The sequence below is a fragment of the Hordeum vulgare genome, chromosome 5H (genome assembly GCF_904849725.1).
Source record: "Hordeum vulgare subsp. vulgare chromosome 5H, MorexV3_pseudomolecules_assembly, whole genome shotgun sequence".
NCBI classification, from domain to species: Eukaryota; Viridiplantae; Streptophyta; class Magnoliopsida; order Poales; family Poaceae; genus Hordeum; species Hordeum vulgare.
In genome coordinates, this window is record NC_058522.1 from 452,661,100 (window position 1) to 452,677,999 (window position 16,900).

At 43.8% G+C, this 16,900-nt stretch overlaps 2 protein-coding genes and 1 long non-coding RNA gene across 3 annotated transcripts; 1 reads left to right on the plus strand and 2 right to left on the minus strand.

Annotated features, from left to right (window-relative positions):
• Positions 1-1,044: 1,044 nt before the first annotated feature.
• Positions 1,045-1,532, plus strand: LOC123396861 (putative calcium-binding protein CML19). The gene has a single exon (XM_045091654.1). It carries the CDS (start codon positions 1,086-1,088, stop codon positions 1,530-1,532), a length of 447 nt encoding a protein of 148 aa, XP_044947589.1. The 5' UTR covers positions 1,045-1,085.
• Positions 1,533-4,809: 3,277 nt separating this feature from the next.
• On the minus strand, positions 4,810-5,358 carry LOC123398038. Its single transcript, XR_006610058.1, has 2 exons — positions 5,212-5,358; positions 4,810-5,110 (listed from the first exon to the last, which is right to left on the minus strand). It is a non-coding gene; the product is annotated as an uncharacterized LOC123398038 (long non-coding RNA).
• A 9,776-nt stretch (positions 5,359-15,134) lies between these two features.
• On the minus strand, positions 15,135-16,234 carry LOC123398510. Its single transcript, XM_045092972.1, has one exon. The coding sequence runs from the start codon at positions 16,186-16,188 to the stop codon at positions 15,241-15,243; it is 948 nt and encodes a 315-aa protein (XP_044948907.1). The 5' UTR covers positions 16,189-16,234; the 3' UTR covers positions 15,135-15,240.
• Between the last annotated feature and the right edge of the window lie 666 nt (positions 16,235-16,900).

Sequence of the window (16,900 nt, forward strand, 5' to 3'; positions counted from 1 at the left end):
AAACGAAAAAACGTTTCGGTTGACTTAAATACGGAGTGAGGGTTGATTACCTCAAACATCAGGGTTTTTTTGGAAAAATGCAAGAAAAGATTCATTTGCTGACTTAAATCCGGACTGCGGTTTGATTTCAGGAAACGTGAGGGGCTTTTTTGTAAAAGTTGCACGACGGACGACAAAAGCAGTCGGCGCTTTATTATTAGGGAGAGAAATATTAGCAAAAGGGTCCGTGCGTTGCAACGGGAGAAAAAACCATGCGCTCTTAATTTATAAAAATGGTCTATAATTTGAGTGTTCGTAGCTTCGGCACAAACAGACATAGTCTTACCCTACAAAAGTTCAGTTCAAGATTTCATAGGTCTTCTATTTTAACACGGCTTGCATGTATATTTAATACATATAAAGAAACAGGCAAGTGACCTTCAATTTCATCTCCAATCCAGATTTTGTTGACGTGTTCATCCCCAATCGGGATTAGTACCGCTATGAAAGAAAGACGAATAACAAATTATTTATTAAAATTGCACCCTAGATAAATTTTTTATTAAATGTTTAACATGTAAAATAACATCATATTCAAATTCTACATATTTTTCTAATCAAATTTCATATTTAATATGTTAAATTTGAAGTTATGATTTAGAAGATATGAGTATTTTAAAAAAGATTTAATATATACTATGGGTTTAATGTTAGAAATATCAAGTGATTTCTATAAAATAGCAAGACGGACTAAGAATACCTATTCCTTTTAGTAGTAGGTATAGATACTCTGATGTGCTCGTTCAACTTTGCGCTTCTCGTCCTTGCCGAGGGCTGAAAATGGATTGACATCGTCAAGGCGTCAACCAACCCGTTCCTCCGTCGGCCTCATCAATTCTTTCAATAATTCTTCCTTGAATCCATCATCACAACCGGCTACCTACACACTTGTGCCGCCTGTATATATACATGCATAAGCACTTGAGGCGAATCACCAGAACCAGAAGCTAAGCTAACGTTCCAGTAGTCCCAATCTCCCAGCACATTAACACACGGTCACACACTGCCACGATTGTTTAGGTGATCACCGAAGCAAGCAATTGAAGATGGTGCACGCCGCGACGGCCGAGTGCTTCAGCAGCGTGTTCGCCTCATTCGACCGCGACGCCGACGGCAGGATCTCGGCGGCGAAGCTGCGGCTGTGCATGAAGGCGACGTTGGGCGAGGACGTGTCGGCGGAGGACGCCGAGGCACTCGTGGCGTCGGCCGACGCCGACGGATACCGGCTGCTGGACGAGCAGGAGTTCCTTCGGCTGGTGGCGCGGCCGGAGACGGAGGAGGAGGAGGGGCGGTGCAGGGGGCTGAGGGAGGCATTCGCGATGTACGAGGTGAAGGGCGAAGGGTGCATTACGTCGTCGAGCCTGATGCGGATGCTCGCCAGGCTGGGGTCCGAACAGGGCATCGAGGAGTGCCGCGCCATGATCCGCATGTTTGATTTGAATGAAGACAAAGTGGTTTGCTTCGACGAGTTCAAGGTTATGATGGATGTGTAGCAGTTTGCCCATCGGCCAGTCTACTAATCGGACCTGACCGGCAGCAGCCTAAGTGTGCTGCGACGGGGACGACTGCGGCGGGAGCATCGTATCGGACAGGTTCATGTCGTCCCGGTTTAATAACCTAAAAGACAGGGATTTTTTTAAAAACGGCAGCGGTGGGTTTTCCGACGGAAGCAATAACCTCTTTATTATTAAGCAAAAGAGCCCGTGCGTTGCAACGGGAGAATGCAAGGCCTGAGAATCGGACTCGAAGGCATAGATATTCTAATGGTGCAGTATTATCGAACATGTCAAATATGTACCCTTAGGATCTTTGTGCATGTCAGATAGCATTACGGATTTTTGTTCACGTTTAACTCACTTTTCTTCTTCTTACTCCATCCATTATCTTTGTCTCCCTTGCTTGGGTATCTAGGAACATCAAAAATACAGTATAGCTTAGAATTTATCGAGATGCATTGAATCCTTTAACAAAGGACCACATCACTGTAATGAGAAAAACTCATGCAGTCAACCTTGTCATCTCATCTGCATTAACTAAAGTGTGAATCAAATCCTCTAGTTTAGTTGTAACCATAAAAGTAAAAGAGAACTATAACAGAACAAAACTAAGACTCATTAACTGATGGAAGTTTACTCGGATTTCCTTTTTTGTGGAATCGTTGTTGGACTAACAAAATAGCAAACAATAGTAGCTAGCTTTTCCGAGAAAATATCAAAACCGCAATATGCACCAATTACCGAGGAGAAAATTGGAAATTTGCCACTTTCAATATATGGGTTCTTAAAATTGTCATTTTCAAGATTGGCTTCGCACATTTGCCACTCAGCTCGTTGGCTCCTTGATTATCATGCCACTTTCCTCCTACTTTTGATTTTCATTTTCCTCTAACATTTATAAGCATTGGAAAAGACCAAACCAGCCCTGATGCATATACACGTACTATCCAAATTTCAGTTGACACTTTGAAGCGGAGGACAGCGTACCGGCCACCTAGAATACTGGGTGATCTCGTCAATGCAGACTGCTTCACCGATCTCCTTGACGCAGAGTGTCGCAGATCGTCTAGAGTCTAGACGTTGCATGCCACGGATATTCTGAGCGTCCCGAGCAGGACGGCGGGCTGTGCAGCTATGGCGCGCGCGGAGACGGCGCGAGCAGCAAGCAGCCTAGTGGCGCCGGCGGGGGCTGCTTCAGTAGCCACTCTTATCGACATCCTCAAGTAGTTGTGTGCTGTTCTCCAATTCAGTGCTAGCTGAACTTCAGAGGAGACCAGAACCTGTAGCCGCGGGCTGGCTCGAGTGCCCGCGGTGGGCCTCATCGGTCGTGTAGTAGGCTCTCCTCACGAGCTCCTCGTGGAAGATGGCGTGCTGCGACTGCGCGCCGGCGAGCACGGCGGTCGCGGCCATGGGAGCGGCGGGGCCGGCTTCCTCGCGCCCCGCCATGGCGGTGCGGGCCCGTCTCGCGGACGGCGGGCTTCGGCAGGGGCACGGGAGGGCTCCCCTTGGTCGAAGGCGCGCGCGAAGGAGAGGGAGGGCGGAGTCCGGCACCGGGTCGCCTGCAGCTCGTCGGCGAAGGCCGGGGCGCCGCGGGGAAGGAGCTCGAGCGCGGCTGGGAGCTGCGGCGTCGAGAGGCGGTGATGGGGGCGGCACTTGACGGAGCAGGTGACCGCCGTCGGCATGGGTGCTGGTTGGCTTGGCGAGCTGGGGTTCGGCAAGGGGAGTTGGTGGAGATTGAAGAAAGAGGCCCCTGGACTGCGGGTTAGTTTGGATTAAATATAGGGTGGTTTGTGTAAAATGTAAAAAACGATTCGTTCTTTGACTTAAATCTGGACTGCGGGTTGATTTTAGAAAACGTCGGGGGCTTTTTTGTAAATGCCGTGGTGGGTTTTCCGACGGAAGCAATAGCCGCTTTATTATTAGGTAGGTATTAGGTATAGATTCATCCCATACTGATAATTGTTCCTCATGTACATTTTTGCTCTTGTATGTATCAAAACATTAGTCTTTCTAAGAACATAAACAGAAGAAAATTACACTTTGACCTCTTTTCAAAAAGATAAATTTTCAATCAAAATAGTGTGAACAGTGACTTATAACAGTAAATAATATTTTTTTCCAGAAGTCAATGTTGACTTTTTCGTGAAAATCTATATAGTAGTGCAAAACAAAGTCAAGTTTAATCAAAAATTACTTCGGAACTATTTTGATCTTTAATTAATCTTTACCTAATAATAAAGAGGCTATCGCTTCCGTCGGAAAACCCACCGAGATGATTTTACCAAAAAGCACTTACTGTTTATGACATTAAACTCGTAGTATATATTAAATATATTTTTAAATACTCATATCTTTTAAACCGTAACTCCAAATTTAACATATTATACATGAAATTTGATTAGAAAAATATGTAGAATTTAAATATGACATTATTTTATCTGTTAAACGTTTAATAAAAATACTATCTACGGTGCAATCTTAATAAATAAGTCATTGTTCGTCTTTCTTTCATACCGGTACTCATCCGGGTTGGGAATGAACACGTTAACAAAATCAGGATTAGAGATGAAACTGAAGGTCACTTGACTGATTCTTTATACGTATTAAATCTACATGCAAGCCGTGTTAAAATAGAAGACCTGTAAAATTTTGGACCGCATTTTTGTAGGATAAGACCATTTTTATTTGTATCGTAACTATAAATTCTTAAATTATAGACATTTTTTATAAATTAAAAGCATGCGTCGTGTGGTATTTCTTTCTCCCGTTGCAACGCATGGACCCTTTTGCTAGTATTAAAAAAATCCTCATATAGGGTGCATAGGACCGTCGAATATCAGTTTGGCAACCGGGCAGTTCAAAAACACATGTTCTATTTCCTGTCCATTCTTGCTTGATGAGGGGGTTGTTGGTTTTATAGGATAGCTAAAAACATTATTTCTGAGTACTATAATGCCGTGGTAGGCAAACCACCGTTTGTCTCCCTTCCACCTCTCATGGTATAGACCCGACTCAACTCATTCCTTTTATTTTATTTTTACAAAAACTCATTCCTTCCTTTTTTGGCCCTGGGCCTGGTATAGGTGTCGGATCTGAGCAATCTGTATCATAAGCTCGTTTCTTGTTCGTTCTATTTTCCTCTAAGAATACCCGCGAAAAAATATATTTTCCTCTAATAATACCCGTGTGTGGTACGAGTCCCAAGTTTGAGCGCACATCTGGCCTGATTATACATTCCCAAGAGCAAAATAGCTAGGGCTGACAAAGCAAAAGCGAAAACAATGTGCAGCAAGTTTTATTTCCTCAGAGCCAAACAACATGACAACATGGGCTACAACCCTCATTCAATCAACAAAGGAAAGAGCAGACGCATTCGTGGGTGTTCTCCCCCGTGCAGTCGCCTACGACGGCCTTGATGCCCGGGTACTTCCACATGAACTGCTGCACGCACAGCCCCCCGCAATAGTCCCGCTGGCAGATGCCGTCGTGCGGCATGCGGATGGTGACCACGTTGTCACACGGGAACCCTTGCACCGCCACCCCTTCAGGATCCGCACGAGAGACCGCGAGAGACACTGAGGCATCGTGCATGCATGTAAACAAGCAGGAATCAGTTAAACCAGCAGTATGTAGGCGCACGCAGTGAGCGGCGAGAGAAAGAGGAGGGCGGACCAACCTAGGGAGAGCGCAAGGAGGGCGCAGAGGGCAAGAGACGCAGCTCTGGTTGCCATGTTATGCCGGCACCGCTGTTACGGCAGTGGAGCTTGGCGATTCTTCGATCGATCTGTGGTTTCTAATCTAGGGTTTTGTCCCGTGTCTGCGCTAGCTATGATATGATCGGGTACGTCTGTCTCATCGTGGTATATATATACGAGCGACCGACGGAGGTTAAGTTACACATATGGTAAGTGTTCTATTGCCGTATCTTTTCAAAAATATAGTATGTTTAATTATGCCCAATTTGAACGTCTTGGTGGGATCTTTATACGATACTGAAGGAATAATTCATCAGATCTTAGGTGATCTCATGCTTAATTAGAGGTCGCACTTGTGAATTGCGAGCTATGTGGTCACACATAGAATCCCAGAAATAATTCCGAAATGATTTGGAAGATCGTATATATGCGCGATCTGCAACTCTAACGCGTGTTGTCGGAGTTATTTCGCAATGAAAAAATGTGTTGGAGTAATAGTGAGGAGAGAGGGGAAGCTAGAGTACTAATTAACTTAAATGATTCGTTTTCTCCTAAATATAGATTTCTTTCCGCGTATATCTTTTTTTCAAATAAGGCCCTAGAGTATGCTAAAAGATTTTCATTAATGCAAGAGACCTAAAAAAATGAAATCACAACCAGGACTTTGAGTGCCAAACAAACACAACCTTTCGGCATGAGTCCAAGGCACGCCGTTGCTGCCACTTCAAAACGTTGGAGCCGTCCTCACATTGTATCTTGCAGGCGAAAAGCCATCACGCCAAGGTCTAGTTCGACCAACGCCTGTAAGAAGAAGTTGTCATCGAAAAATTATTGGCCTAGGTACTTATTGTGCACTAGGGTTTGCCGATCGCCATCCTACGTAAGTAGTTTTTGTATTTGAATGGTCAATTGTGAAGTAAGGCATCATTCTTGACATGTAGATTATGAATGTCTGGACCACTTTAGTCCTTCGGCCTACAAACCACGTCTTAGGCATATCGAAAGGTTACAAGTATAATCACCGGTCAATAGGCTCATGCAACACAAAGCACAAAAGTCTACAAGCATACAACAACTAACCCAACAAACAAAATCAATAATCATACATCATCTAACTCAGCTAATAAAATCCATAAGCATACATCAACTATCCCCACAAAAATCCATCAATGTGAAGGTCATTAACACTTGGGACTTCACCGTTTTGGAGATGGAGTACGTGTGGGAAGGCCTCGGCGGAGGTTGGCAGCGGCATTGTCTTCCGGAAGCCACACACACCACCCTCGAAACACATGGTTAATGGTGCACCCGAACAAGATGTGCCACCGCGGATGGACCGATTTGCCTCCGCGCCGACCGAGGATGGGTGGATTATAACGTCCAAGATGTGGTCCTATCCTTACTTTAGCTCGAGGGCCTCGATAGGGATAGAAGCGCATTGCGTTGTTTCGCAAAAATGGATATCGTTACAAGTACATATAAAGAGGAGATGAGTATATGGAATTGGCTTACACTCGCCATAAGCTACATCATAATCATCTCAGTACAATCATGCATTAAATCACCATACAGAAAAGCACGGCCCGACTACAGACGAAATCAAACGATAAAAGCGACATCCATCCTTGCTAATCCCAGGTGCCGGCATGGAACCCATCCTATGATCGATGATGATGATGATGATGAAGAAGAAGAAGAAGAAGAAGAAGAAGAACTCCAAATCAAACAAACATCGCTCTCACGTCAAAGCATCGCTTTACCTGTACCTGCAACTGTTGTTGTAGTAATCCATGAGACAAAGGGACTTAGCAATCTCATTTCCAAGGGTATCAATACTAGCAAAGCTTAATCGGTGAGATATGGTTAAGTGGTAAGGGTGCAGCAAGCACTAAGAATTTATTTGAGTGGCTAACTTACAAGTACAATAATAAGAAGAGTGATCTACGCATAAACGGATGTGAACTAGCAATGATCAAGAAGTGATCCTAAACACCTACTTACGAGTCAAACATAACCTCACTGTGTTCCCTTATTGGTTCAAACCTTGCAAGAAGAGACGGTCACGGCTACGCACAAAGTTGATATATTTTATTTGAGTTCACTTCAGTTTTGCTATGATCGGTTCTTAAAGAAATTTTCAAGGTGCCACATAACCGTGGGCACGACTTTCCGAAAGAGTTAACCCTGGAGGGGTGCTCCACCTCATCCATCATAAACTAGCCACAAGCTGCATGGAAAACCTCAACCACGGAAAACGCATAGTCTCCTCGGAATCCCGGTGGAAAACCTCAACCTCGAGATAGCCCAAAGCATCCTCGAAATTTCGGTGCGCAAGACGTTCGAAAAAGGTAAAATAATTCCAGCAAGGCCGCCCGGCATGCCGACAAACCCGATAGGAGCCGCGTATATCGTTCTCGGGGCACGACCAGATGAGCCAGACATCGGGTTGGTTGAGACTCCAGGTGACCAGGGGGCGCCGGGCATCGCTCACGTTGGACCAATAATCATGAGGAGCACTGGCCCAAGTTGTTGATTAATTCTTCGCGGGTGTCATTGGGTCCCTATGCATTTTATTAGTTATTAGACAAATTTAGTACCAATGTTGGGCCTTGCGAGAAGAGTTTTATCCCAAAATAAAAATCAAGGGGTCTCCATAACAACCCCAAACATGTTAGAAGCGCCCAATATGGAACATAACACCGGTACACAAGTAACTAGGACGTCCAAGGTGGAACAAAACACTGAGCAAAAGGCCAAGCCTTTCACCTCTTACCAAGTATATAGGTGCATGCAATTAAATATAAATAATATTGTGATATCCTAAGATATCCATGTTGTCACATGGAAAAAACTGCACCTGCAACTAGCAATGCTATATATAAGAAGGGTTGAGCAAGCGATAACTTAGCTAAACAATGGTTTGCCGAGAATGTGGAGGTTAAAGGAATATCATGGCATTTTGGGAGGCTTGACAAACAAGTTGTAGGTAAGAGACATAACGACAGAAGCGAGACAACTAGCATAGCAATGATGGTAGTGGTATCAAGGGAAATGGTCATCTTGCCTATGATCCCACTTGGAATAAGAACGAATTCGTGAAGTAGATGAACCAACATAGTCGAACGAGTCCTCACACCCCAAATCGGTTTCGAAACTATATCGAGAAGAAACATTCCAAAAACAAACAAACAACATACGATAAACACCACAACATATTCATGAAATGATGCATGTCCATTTAATTATGCATGATATGGCAAAGCACAACAATCAACTTCTACACGTTAAGTGAAACACAATATGCAACGAATTGCATATTATCGAAACTCCATATTTGAATATTTAGTTCACCCCTATTTAGTTACACGACAATATTAAATGTTATTAAACATAGCAAGAGGTGAAGCATAAATAAACTATCTATCTAGGCATTTTAAATGAGGCCGAAAGCAACTTATAGTATTTCCGAAACGACCCCATATGTTAATCTCGAAATTGGTCTGGATCCGGACTAACCATATTTTATATTTATCAAAAAGGGAAACAAAATGCATCATTTTATTCTACACATTATTCTAGGTGATTTACACATATAGATCATTCAAAACGGAGTTACGTTTAAAAGATATGACCAACACAAGATAAATATGCCATGAATGCAAAATGTATGCAAATGACAACCAAAATCCTTCCAAATCATGGATGCATCAAAATTTTATGAAACTATATGAGATTCTAAGCAAGTTTTATATATGGCATGTTCAAAACGGAGCAACGGTTCAACAACTACAACCAACACAAGTTATAGCTATAATCTGTCCAAAACATCAACATGGCATTTTGCACACAACAAATCAACAAACTACAAGAATCTAAATTTCACAAACAAGACATGGGTGAGTAGTTTACGTGATGCACGACATTTCATCTCATAACAACAAATTTAATAGAAGCATGGATCATTAGAAAATGAGCTCACAAGATGGCTACTTGAACACACTTCCTAACTTAGTGAAAATAACAGTTTTAACATAGCAGTTTTATTCTAAAGGCATATTGACTGCAAGAAAAACATGTTCTATAGGACTTGTCATGTCATCAAAATCTACATCATGCTAGTGGGCATGATGCACTACGAAAAACTCCACAGGAGCAACATCAAACTATGCATAGAATCCTTGCTAGCATCCACCCAACATGGCAATCCGAACTAAGTAGTTTCTCAGACTTAGAAAAATTAACATGATGCAAATAACAATAGTTTTATCAGATTGACATGTTTGACAGCGAAATTAACAAAGATGCAAAACCTATACTTAAAAACTAATGACACAAACTAACAGAGGATAACATGCTTTATAATTCACTCCATTGGACCAGCCACAAAGGGGCTATAGATTAATGGCAATTCACATGGAAATATAGCAGATTCTAGACTTGGAATTATTTTGGACCCCTAAAACAGCAACATTTTTATGACAAGTTCACATGATGAAAACTACAGATAAACATGCCATTCAAGGCATGGCAAACCTAGTAACAACAATTAAACATGACATACTACAAATCACTCCATTGGCACACATTCAAAACAGACATGGTTTGCTTAGAAATAAGTACTAGTGCTTCAGAAAAATCAGGTTTATATTTCTAAGCATTTCCGGAAGCACCTATATATCATTATATGAGGCCTTAGAAGGACAGAAGTATTTCTAGCCCATCAGATTCAAGTCATGTACTTGATGTTGGCGCTCGCATATTTCTGAATTTATTCAAGTCTTTTCGACGATGTGCATTCAGTGAAAAGAGACATTCCCATCGACTATGAAGGCGTCTGTGATGGCTTTGTCAATCTCAAGATGATGTGACAACTCAGTCTCTCGATTGTGCTCATAGAGGCAGGATGTGCGTGCATGGGTTCATAGAAATGAATGTATTTGTGTATGTCTAAAGTTTGTTTATGTACTATGTAAAAAAACACAGTAGCTATACATAAATCGTCTGAATTTGGAATCAGGATTAGTCAATTTTCGATTGAAAGGAAGAAGCGTAACCGGAGGAGAGGAAGAAGCTCGTCGTAGAAGCTCGTCGTAGAAGCTCCTCCATTATCGATCTTAGGGTGGCAGGATCTTCTATTGTCTATCTTAGGATAGCAGGGTCATCTATTGCCTATCTTTGTCAATCCGGATGGCTTCGGAGTGCCGCCGGCCACACACGGTGGCACCACACGTTAGACCTGCAGTGGCTTGGCGGTTCGAAGAAAGAAGGCAATGAGCGGAGGTTGAAGACGCTTACTTTGACGTCTGATTTCTGTTAGATGGCTAAAAAATATTCACTTGGGGACACTCTCCCCCGTCATTGGTCAAAAATAAAATTCAGCAATGCTACACATACGTAATCTTACGTTCAGATTCTACGTAAAAGCTGGTGTGGGGGCTGCTAATTGGGTCAGGATTAGTAGTTGGGGCCCATCCTAATTAAAATCAGGGGGAGAAAAGAATTTTATGCAAGGTTAAGTAAGCCTACGTAACACTTTTCGTAGGTGTAGAATTATTGAATAAAATTATACGAAATTTCTAAAACTCAGCTAGCTGAGATATAGTATGATCTCATTCACATTGTCAAACGTTGGATCAAATGCTTTACGATTCGTGCAAGCTTGCATACTATTTTGTGTTGTTTGCTCATTTTGTCTTGTGCAGCCAGGCACCAGCCACCCGCGGCCCATGTGAGCACTTGAGCAGGCGTGGGCTTGGTTTTTCTCTTTTTGTATCCAAGTGGCAGAGCTTATTCTTTCTACTCGTTCGGTGCCACTAAGACTCGTCTATGTATCTTTTTTTATCTTCTTTAAATTTTTTATAGAAAAAGCACCTTCTTTTTTGGGAAGTTGTTAATCTTTTTTTAAGAGGAGGCATGTTTTTTATTGTTTGAACATGTATAACTTTTGTAGTTTTTTTAGGTAAAATAACGGGTATAAGTTTTTTGTCCGCATGTTTTTCAAATTTTTATTTTGCATTTTTCTCCATGCAAAAAGAATCTATTAAAGAGACCTCGGAAGTACGTATAATATATTTTGTTTGGTTGCAAGTACAAATTTTATAACTGTACTTTTGAGTTTTAATTTGTTCTCATTTACATTCACATCAAGCTAGTTGTTTGTCTAAGCGCGTTTTGCCTGGGCGGCAGTCATGTGATAGGCATTTTTCTCCTTGCGAAAGGGACCGAGGGCTAAAAGTTACGGGTTTGCTGAAACTCAGCTAGCTGAGATTTAGGTTTGGTCGCATTCACCTTCTCGGTCGTTTGATTGTTTTCACGGCTCGATTGGTGCATTCAGCCTCTTTTGTGTTTGTTGCAGCTCGTTATCTGTTTTGCCTCTAGTGGGCATTTTTTCTGCTAGCCCGCGCGCTGTTCACTCGGGGGGGGGGGGGGGGGGGGGGTCGCTTTCTTCTGACCATTTCCTTAAGCCGAACCGAAGCGTCGGCGACTCGTTCCCTATTTTCTCCGTTGCAGTCTCCCACCACTACATCGCCTTTGTTCACTAGAAGGAGGAGAGCTTCAAATTCGCTGGGAAGGAGAAAGTTGTAAGGGGGAGAAGAGACAGTTGTATTGTGCGCCGCCTATTCAAGTGAGGCATTTCTCCCCCATTTTGTGCTTCATATTTTGTTTTGATAAAGTTTTTTCTAGGCTCTGTGCAGATGTATGGAATGGGGAGGTTTGTCTTAGGGATTGATGTAGATTTCGGTCTTATAGGAGGGGATGTGGAGAGGATTTCAGGGGTTGATTCATGTTTTTCTCACTAGGGTTGGTATTGGGTTTTGGTCAAGAAAAATTGTGACGCGTGTTATGGAGGGGATACTGTTTGTTTTCTTATTTTGGAAAGTAGTAGAAGATTTTTTTTGATGCGCACCTTTATCTTTTTTTTGTAGGATTTGTAGAAGGGGGGATGCTTGTGCATTTTCATCCCATTATGGAGGGGATACTGTTTGTTTTCTTATTTTGGAAAGTAGTAGAAGATTTTTTTTGATGCGCACCTTTATCTTTTTTTTGTAGGATTTGTAGAAGGGGGGATGCTTGTGCATTTTCATCCCATTGTTCAAGCATCTTGGTTTTGCTAGTGTAGATTAGTTCATTTTTCTGGAGTAGGTGTTGTAGGTTTTATTTTACATTTACATGTATGCAGGGTCTATTATTTTAGATGTTTTGATTATAGGGAATCTTGTCTTTTTTCAATTATGTGAGGAACTAGGTTATGTTTTTTTTAAGACACAACTGCACAATGAGTAGTTTCAGTGTCATACCTTTTTTTAGTTTTCTCAAATATTATAGATTGTAGGTTGATGTTCTCTACGATATGTTTCTCCAAGGTCTTGTTAAAGTGGTTAACTATAGCCGTGTGAGTGTTTACAATGATGAAAGAAATATTAGTTAGTATTTTTTATTTTGTTGGTGTGAGCGTCCAGTGTGATTTTGAGTGGTTAGTCGTTGTAGTAGGTTGGTACTGCCTTTTTTATTTGCTATATATGCTAGTTTAATTCAAATTGAGAGATTTTGTAGGTTGATGTTCTCTAGGTTATGTTTTCTTCAAGTTTTGTTTAATGTGGTTAGCTGAAGTGGTGTGAGTGTTTACAATGAGGAAAGGAGTATTAGTGGCAAGTGGCAACACACATGCTCTTTTTTCAGTAGGGGGTGTTCAGTAATGAGGAAAGGATAATGCTATTTTCTGTTTGATGCTCACTGAAGGCAAGTCGCAACTGCAAGTTTTTCAATGTATGCCGCAACTGCAAGTTTTTCCACGCATGCCGCAACTTTAAGTTTTTCAAGTTAGGACGCAACTGCAAGTTTTTCAGCTCATGCCGCAACTGCAAGTTTTTCAAGTCAGGCCGCAACTACTAGTTTACCATGTCCAGCCGCAACTGCAAGTTTTCCAGGTCATGTCGCAACCGTAAGTTTTCCTAGGCAAGTCGTGACTGCAAGTTTTCCAAGGCAAACCTGGGATTCTAAAGGTGGGTTTTCACGGTTGCATGCTCCCCGGGTCGTTTTGCCGCTGCTGTTTTTTTCTAAGGCAGGTCGCAACTGCAAGTTTTCCAAGGCAGGTCACAACTACAAGTTCTCCAAGGCTGGTCGCAATTGCAAGTTTTCCAACGCATGCCGCAACTGCAAGTTTTTTAAGTTAGGCCGCAACTGCAAGTTTTTCAAGTTAGGACGCAACTGCAAGTTTGCCAAGTCCAGCCGCAACTGCAAGTTTTCCAAGTCATGCTGCAACTGCAAGTTTTCCTAGGCATGCCACAACTGCAAGGCATGCCAACTACAAGTTTTCCTAGGCAGGCCGTAACTGCAAGTTTTCTTAGGCATGACGGAGCTGCAAGTTTTCATAGGGAGGCCGCAACTGCATGTTTACAAGGCATGCCGCAACTCCAAGTTTTTTTAGGCATGCCGCAACTACAAGGTTTCCTAGGCATGACGCAGCTGCAAGTTTTCCTAGGAAGTCCGCAACTGCAAGTTTTGTCAGGCATATCAAAGCTGCAAGTTTTCTTAAGCATGCCGAAACTGTAAGTTTTCCTAGGCAAGTTGCAACTGCAAGTTTTTCCTAGGCAAGCCTCAATTACAAGTTTTCTTAGGCAGGCCGTAATTGCAACTTTTTCCAAGGCATGCCGCAACAACTTTTTCGAAGGGAGGCCACAACTGCAACTTTTTCGAAGGTAGGCCTGCAAGTTTTCCTAGGCAAGCCTCAACTGCAAGTTTTCATAGGCAAGCCGTTTTGCAAGGCATGGCGCAACTGCAAGTTATCCAAGGCGGCATGCCGCAACTGCAAGTTTCAGTAGCATGCCGCAACTGCAAGTTTCATAAGGCAGACCGCAATTGCAAGTTTTCTGAGGCAATTAGAGGATTTTTTTGTGAGGCAAGTTTTCATGTAGGGGATTTTATCATCTTGAGGTATTGGGAGTAGTATGTCTTCCCCGGGCGTTGTCGCCACTAGAGCTTATTTTTCTAAGTTAGGCTGCTACTGCAAGACTTAATTTCTCGCATTCATGAAGTTTTCTTTTTTCCATATTTTCATTTTATTTTACTGTTTTTATGCATGTTTAATTCATTTTAAGTCTTATTTTTTGATTATTTTATACATTAAAATCACATTTTTAGTTTTGTTTTGAACATTTTGGTTCACGTGCCATTTAAAAATTTTTTACTTAAATCATAGTTTCGATACATGCAAGGCCAAAATTGGTTTGAAAGGTAGTATGCGTCCACTCAATTATGGGCCTGTGTTTGAGCGTTACTATTGTCTACTTTTTTTATATTCACATAAGCCTGTTTTGTTGGGCCGTGACGAACGATCGATACACTTGAAAAAAAGAACAATCGCAAGCTGGGCTGGTCGAAGGACAACAGCTAATAAAAAAAGATGACAACTAATTAAATATATGATGACATCATGTGAATGAGACCATTGTTATGTACTCCCTCCGTTTCTAAATATAAGTCTTTTAAGCAATTTCACTAAATGTCTACATACGGAGTAAAATGATTGAATATACATTTTAAAGTATGTCTATATACATCCGCATGTAGTCCACTAGTGAAATTTTTAAAAAGACTTATATTTAGAAACGGAGGGAGTATCAGCTAGATAAGTTCTAGGTGTTTCCAAAATTATAAGAGTCGCGTGCATTCGCGCGCTTGCGAACTTCGTGTCCTTCTAACGTTCGTGAAAATTGTGGGTCTCTTGAAAAACATCACAGAAACTTACCTTTGGAGTAAGGTCACGTTTCACCGAACTCGATCATACGCTGGCAGCTGGCTATCCTCATTTGCCGTCGTCTCCAATCTATGCATGGTTTTGCCTTTTGGTAAGCATGTTTTCTCTTCAATGCCGGCAAAAAGCGAGGCAAAAATAGGCACGTACGAACCGATCGATCCATAGATATTCGTGGATGGATAACATTCACACAAGCACTCTACAATGCATCTGCATGGCCTCTAGCTAGCTATGCTACTACAGCTTGACACATTTACACCTCGATCTCCAGTGGCGCGAAGCCATGCGCATGCACCTCGCTGGCGCTGTCACGCGGCACCCCGCACTTGCGCGCCTCTAGGTCAATCTCTTCCTCCTCATCGCCGGCGTTCGGGTGGAGCCGCGCGTACGCTTGTTCGGCGGGGTATCTGCTGCACACGTACAGGTAGACCGCGAGGACGAACACGGTCATGAAGGACAGGTACCACCCGAACTGCAGGTTCACGAGCGCCATGGCGCGGTGAAGGCTGGCCCTGCTGTGGCAGCGCACCGTGTCGCGGCCGTCGTCGCGCACCAGCGAGCACCCCTTAGGCACCATGCTCGGCACCCACACCATGGCGCCGATGACCGCGAGCCACACCCCGTGGAACATGATGCACGCCGACCGGGCCAGGCTCACCGCGAAGCTCCGCGGGAAGCCGACGCCAAGGAGCGCGGTGCCGAGGCACGCGGCGACGACCACCTGCAGGATCCAGTGGAACTGGCCCTCGACGCCGGCGTGGTCGGTGGAGTGGAAGTGGAAGACGAGGAGCTCCTGCGCGAACACCACGGACACGAGGAGCAGGCAGAGCGCGCGGCGCCCCGGCGCCCGGGCGCGGTCCAGGTGGACGGTGGCGCCCGCGTAGACGATGAGCGCCAGGCAGATGATGGCGTGCTCGTGGTTGTGGAGGCGGTCCGACGGGATGGAGCCCTCGGCGTCGAACGGCAGGAAGGTGGAGTGGTCCACGAACATCTCCATGACGAACTCGAGTGCGCTGCCGGCGATGACGAGGGCGGGCTCGAGGTACCGCGCGCGCGGCACGGGGAACCAGACCGGCGCGACGTAGGACTCCGGGCGCTGGGAGAAGAGCCTGATGTGGTTGAACAGGTGCCACAGGCCGACGGCGAAGAAGCCGGCGCCCGGCAGGATGTGCCCGATGCTGCTCCGCGGCGTGCCGCCCATGGCCGGCGGTTGCACCTACGCAGCTGCAGGTTGGACCGATTGACAGTTTGAGTGGCGCCATGGGGACATTGGTCAGGTATATATTAAAAGGCGGCAGTTTGTACGAAGTTTCAGCAGGGTTGGTCGTGTTGATTGCTGGATGAGATCGTCCTTGAGTAAGTGACAAACATGCAAAGGAGTTGCTTGTAAGTTAGCACTAGTGTGCTTCACTGCCCTGTTCATGTGGCAAGTTAGACCTCCGTTACTGTTTCACAAAAAGGATGAGCAACCATATATTGAGACTATGGTTGCATGTCTTCTAAGAAAAGGTTGCATGTCAATTACAATATTATACTTTTTTTTGCACCAGACCTAACATATAGGCACATCGATTGGGAAATTTTGAGGGAAGGCTTTGAGAGTAGATTTCCACGTGAACATGTTGAGACTATGGTAGAACACACTTGAAACATGGGAGAGGCCCGCATAAACTCCATGCCCCGTGTGCCTTGGCCACCCCCTCGGATAGGAGCGGTCGCGCTGTCAGTGGATGGATCCTTTAACGTTACAGATGGCTCGGCTGGTTCGGGTATGATCTTGAGGAACGCAAGCGGTGGTGTGATCTTTGCTGTTTACCGTAAGTTATTTCATTGCAACGATGCCCTGGAAGCGGAGCTACATGCTATACTAGAAGGAATTAAACTCACAGTTGAGCATTCCAACTCTACGATCA

Excerpts from the sequence above, each read along its gene's own strand:
- LOC123396861 (XM_045091654.1), top strand. The coding sequence starts at position 1,086 with ATGGTGCACGCCGCGACGGCCGAGTGCTTCAGCAGCGTGTTCGCCTCA.
- LOC123398510 (XM_045092972.1), bottom strand. The coding sequence starts at position 16,188 with ATGGGCGGCACGCCGCGGAGCAGCATCGGGCACATCCTGCCGGGCGCC.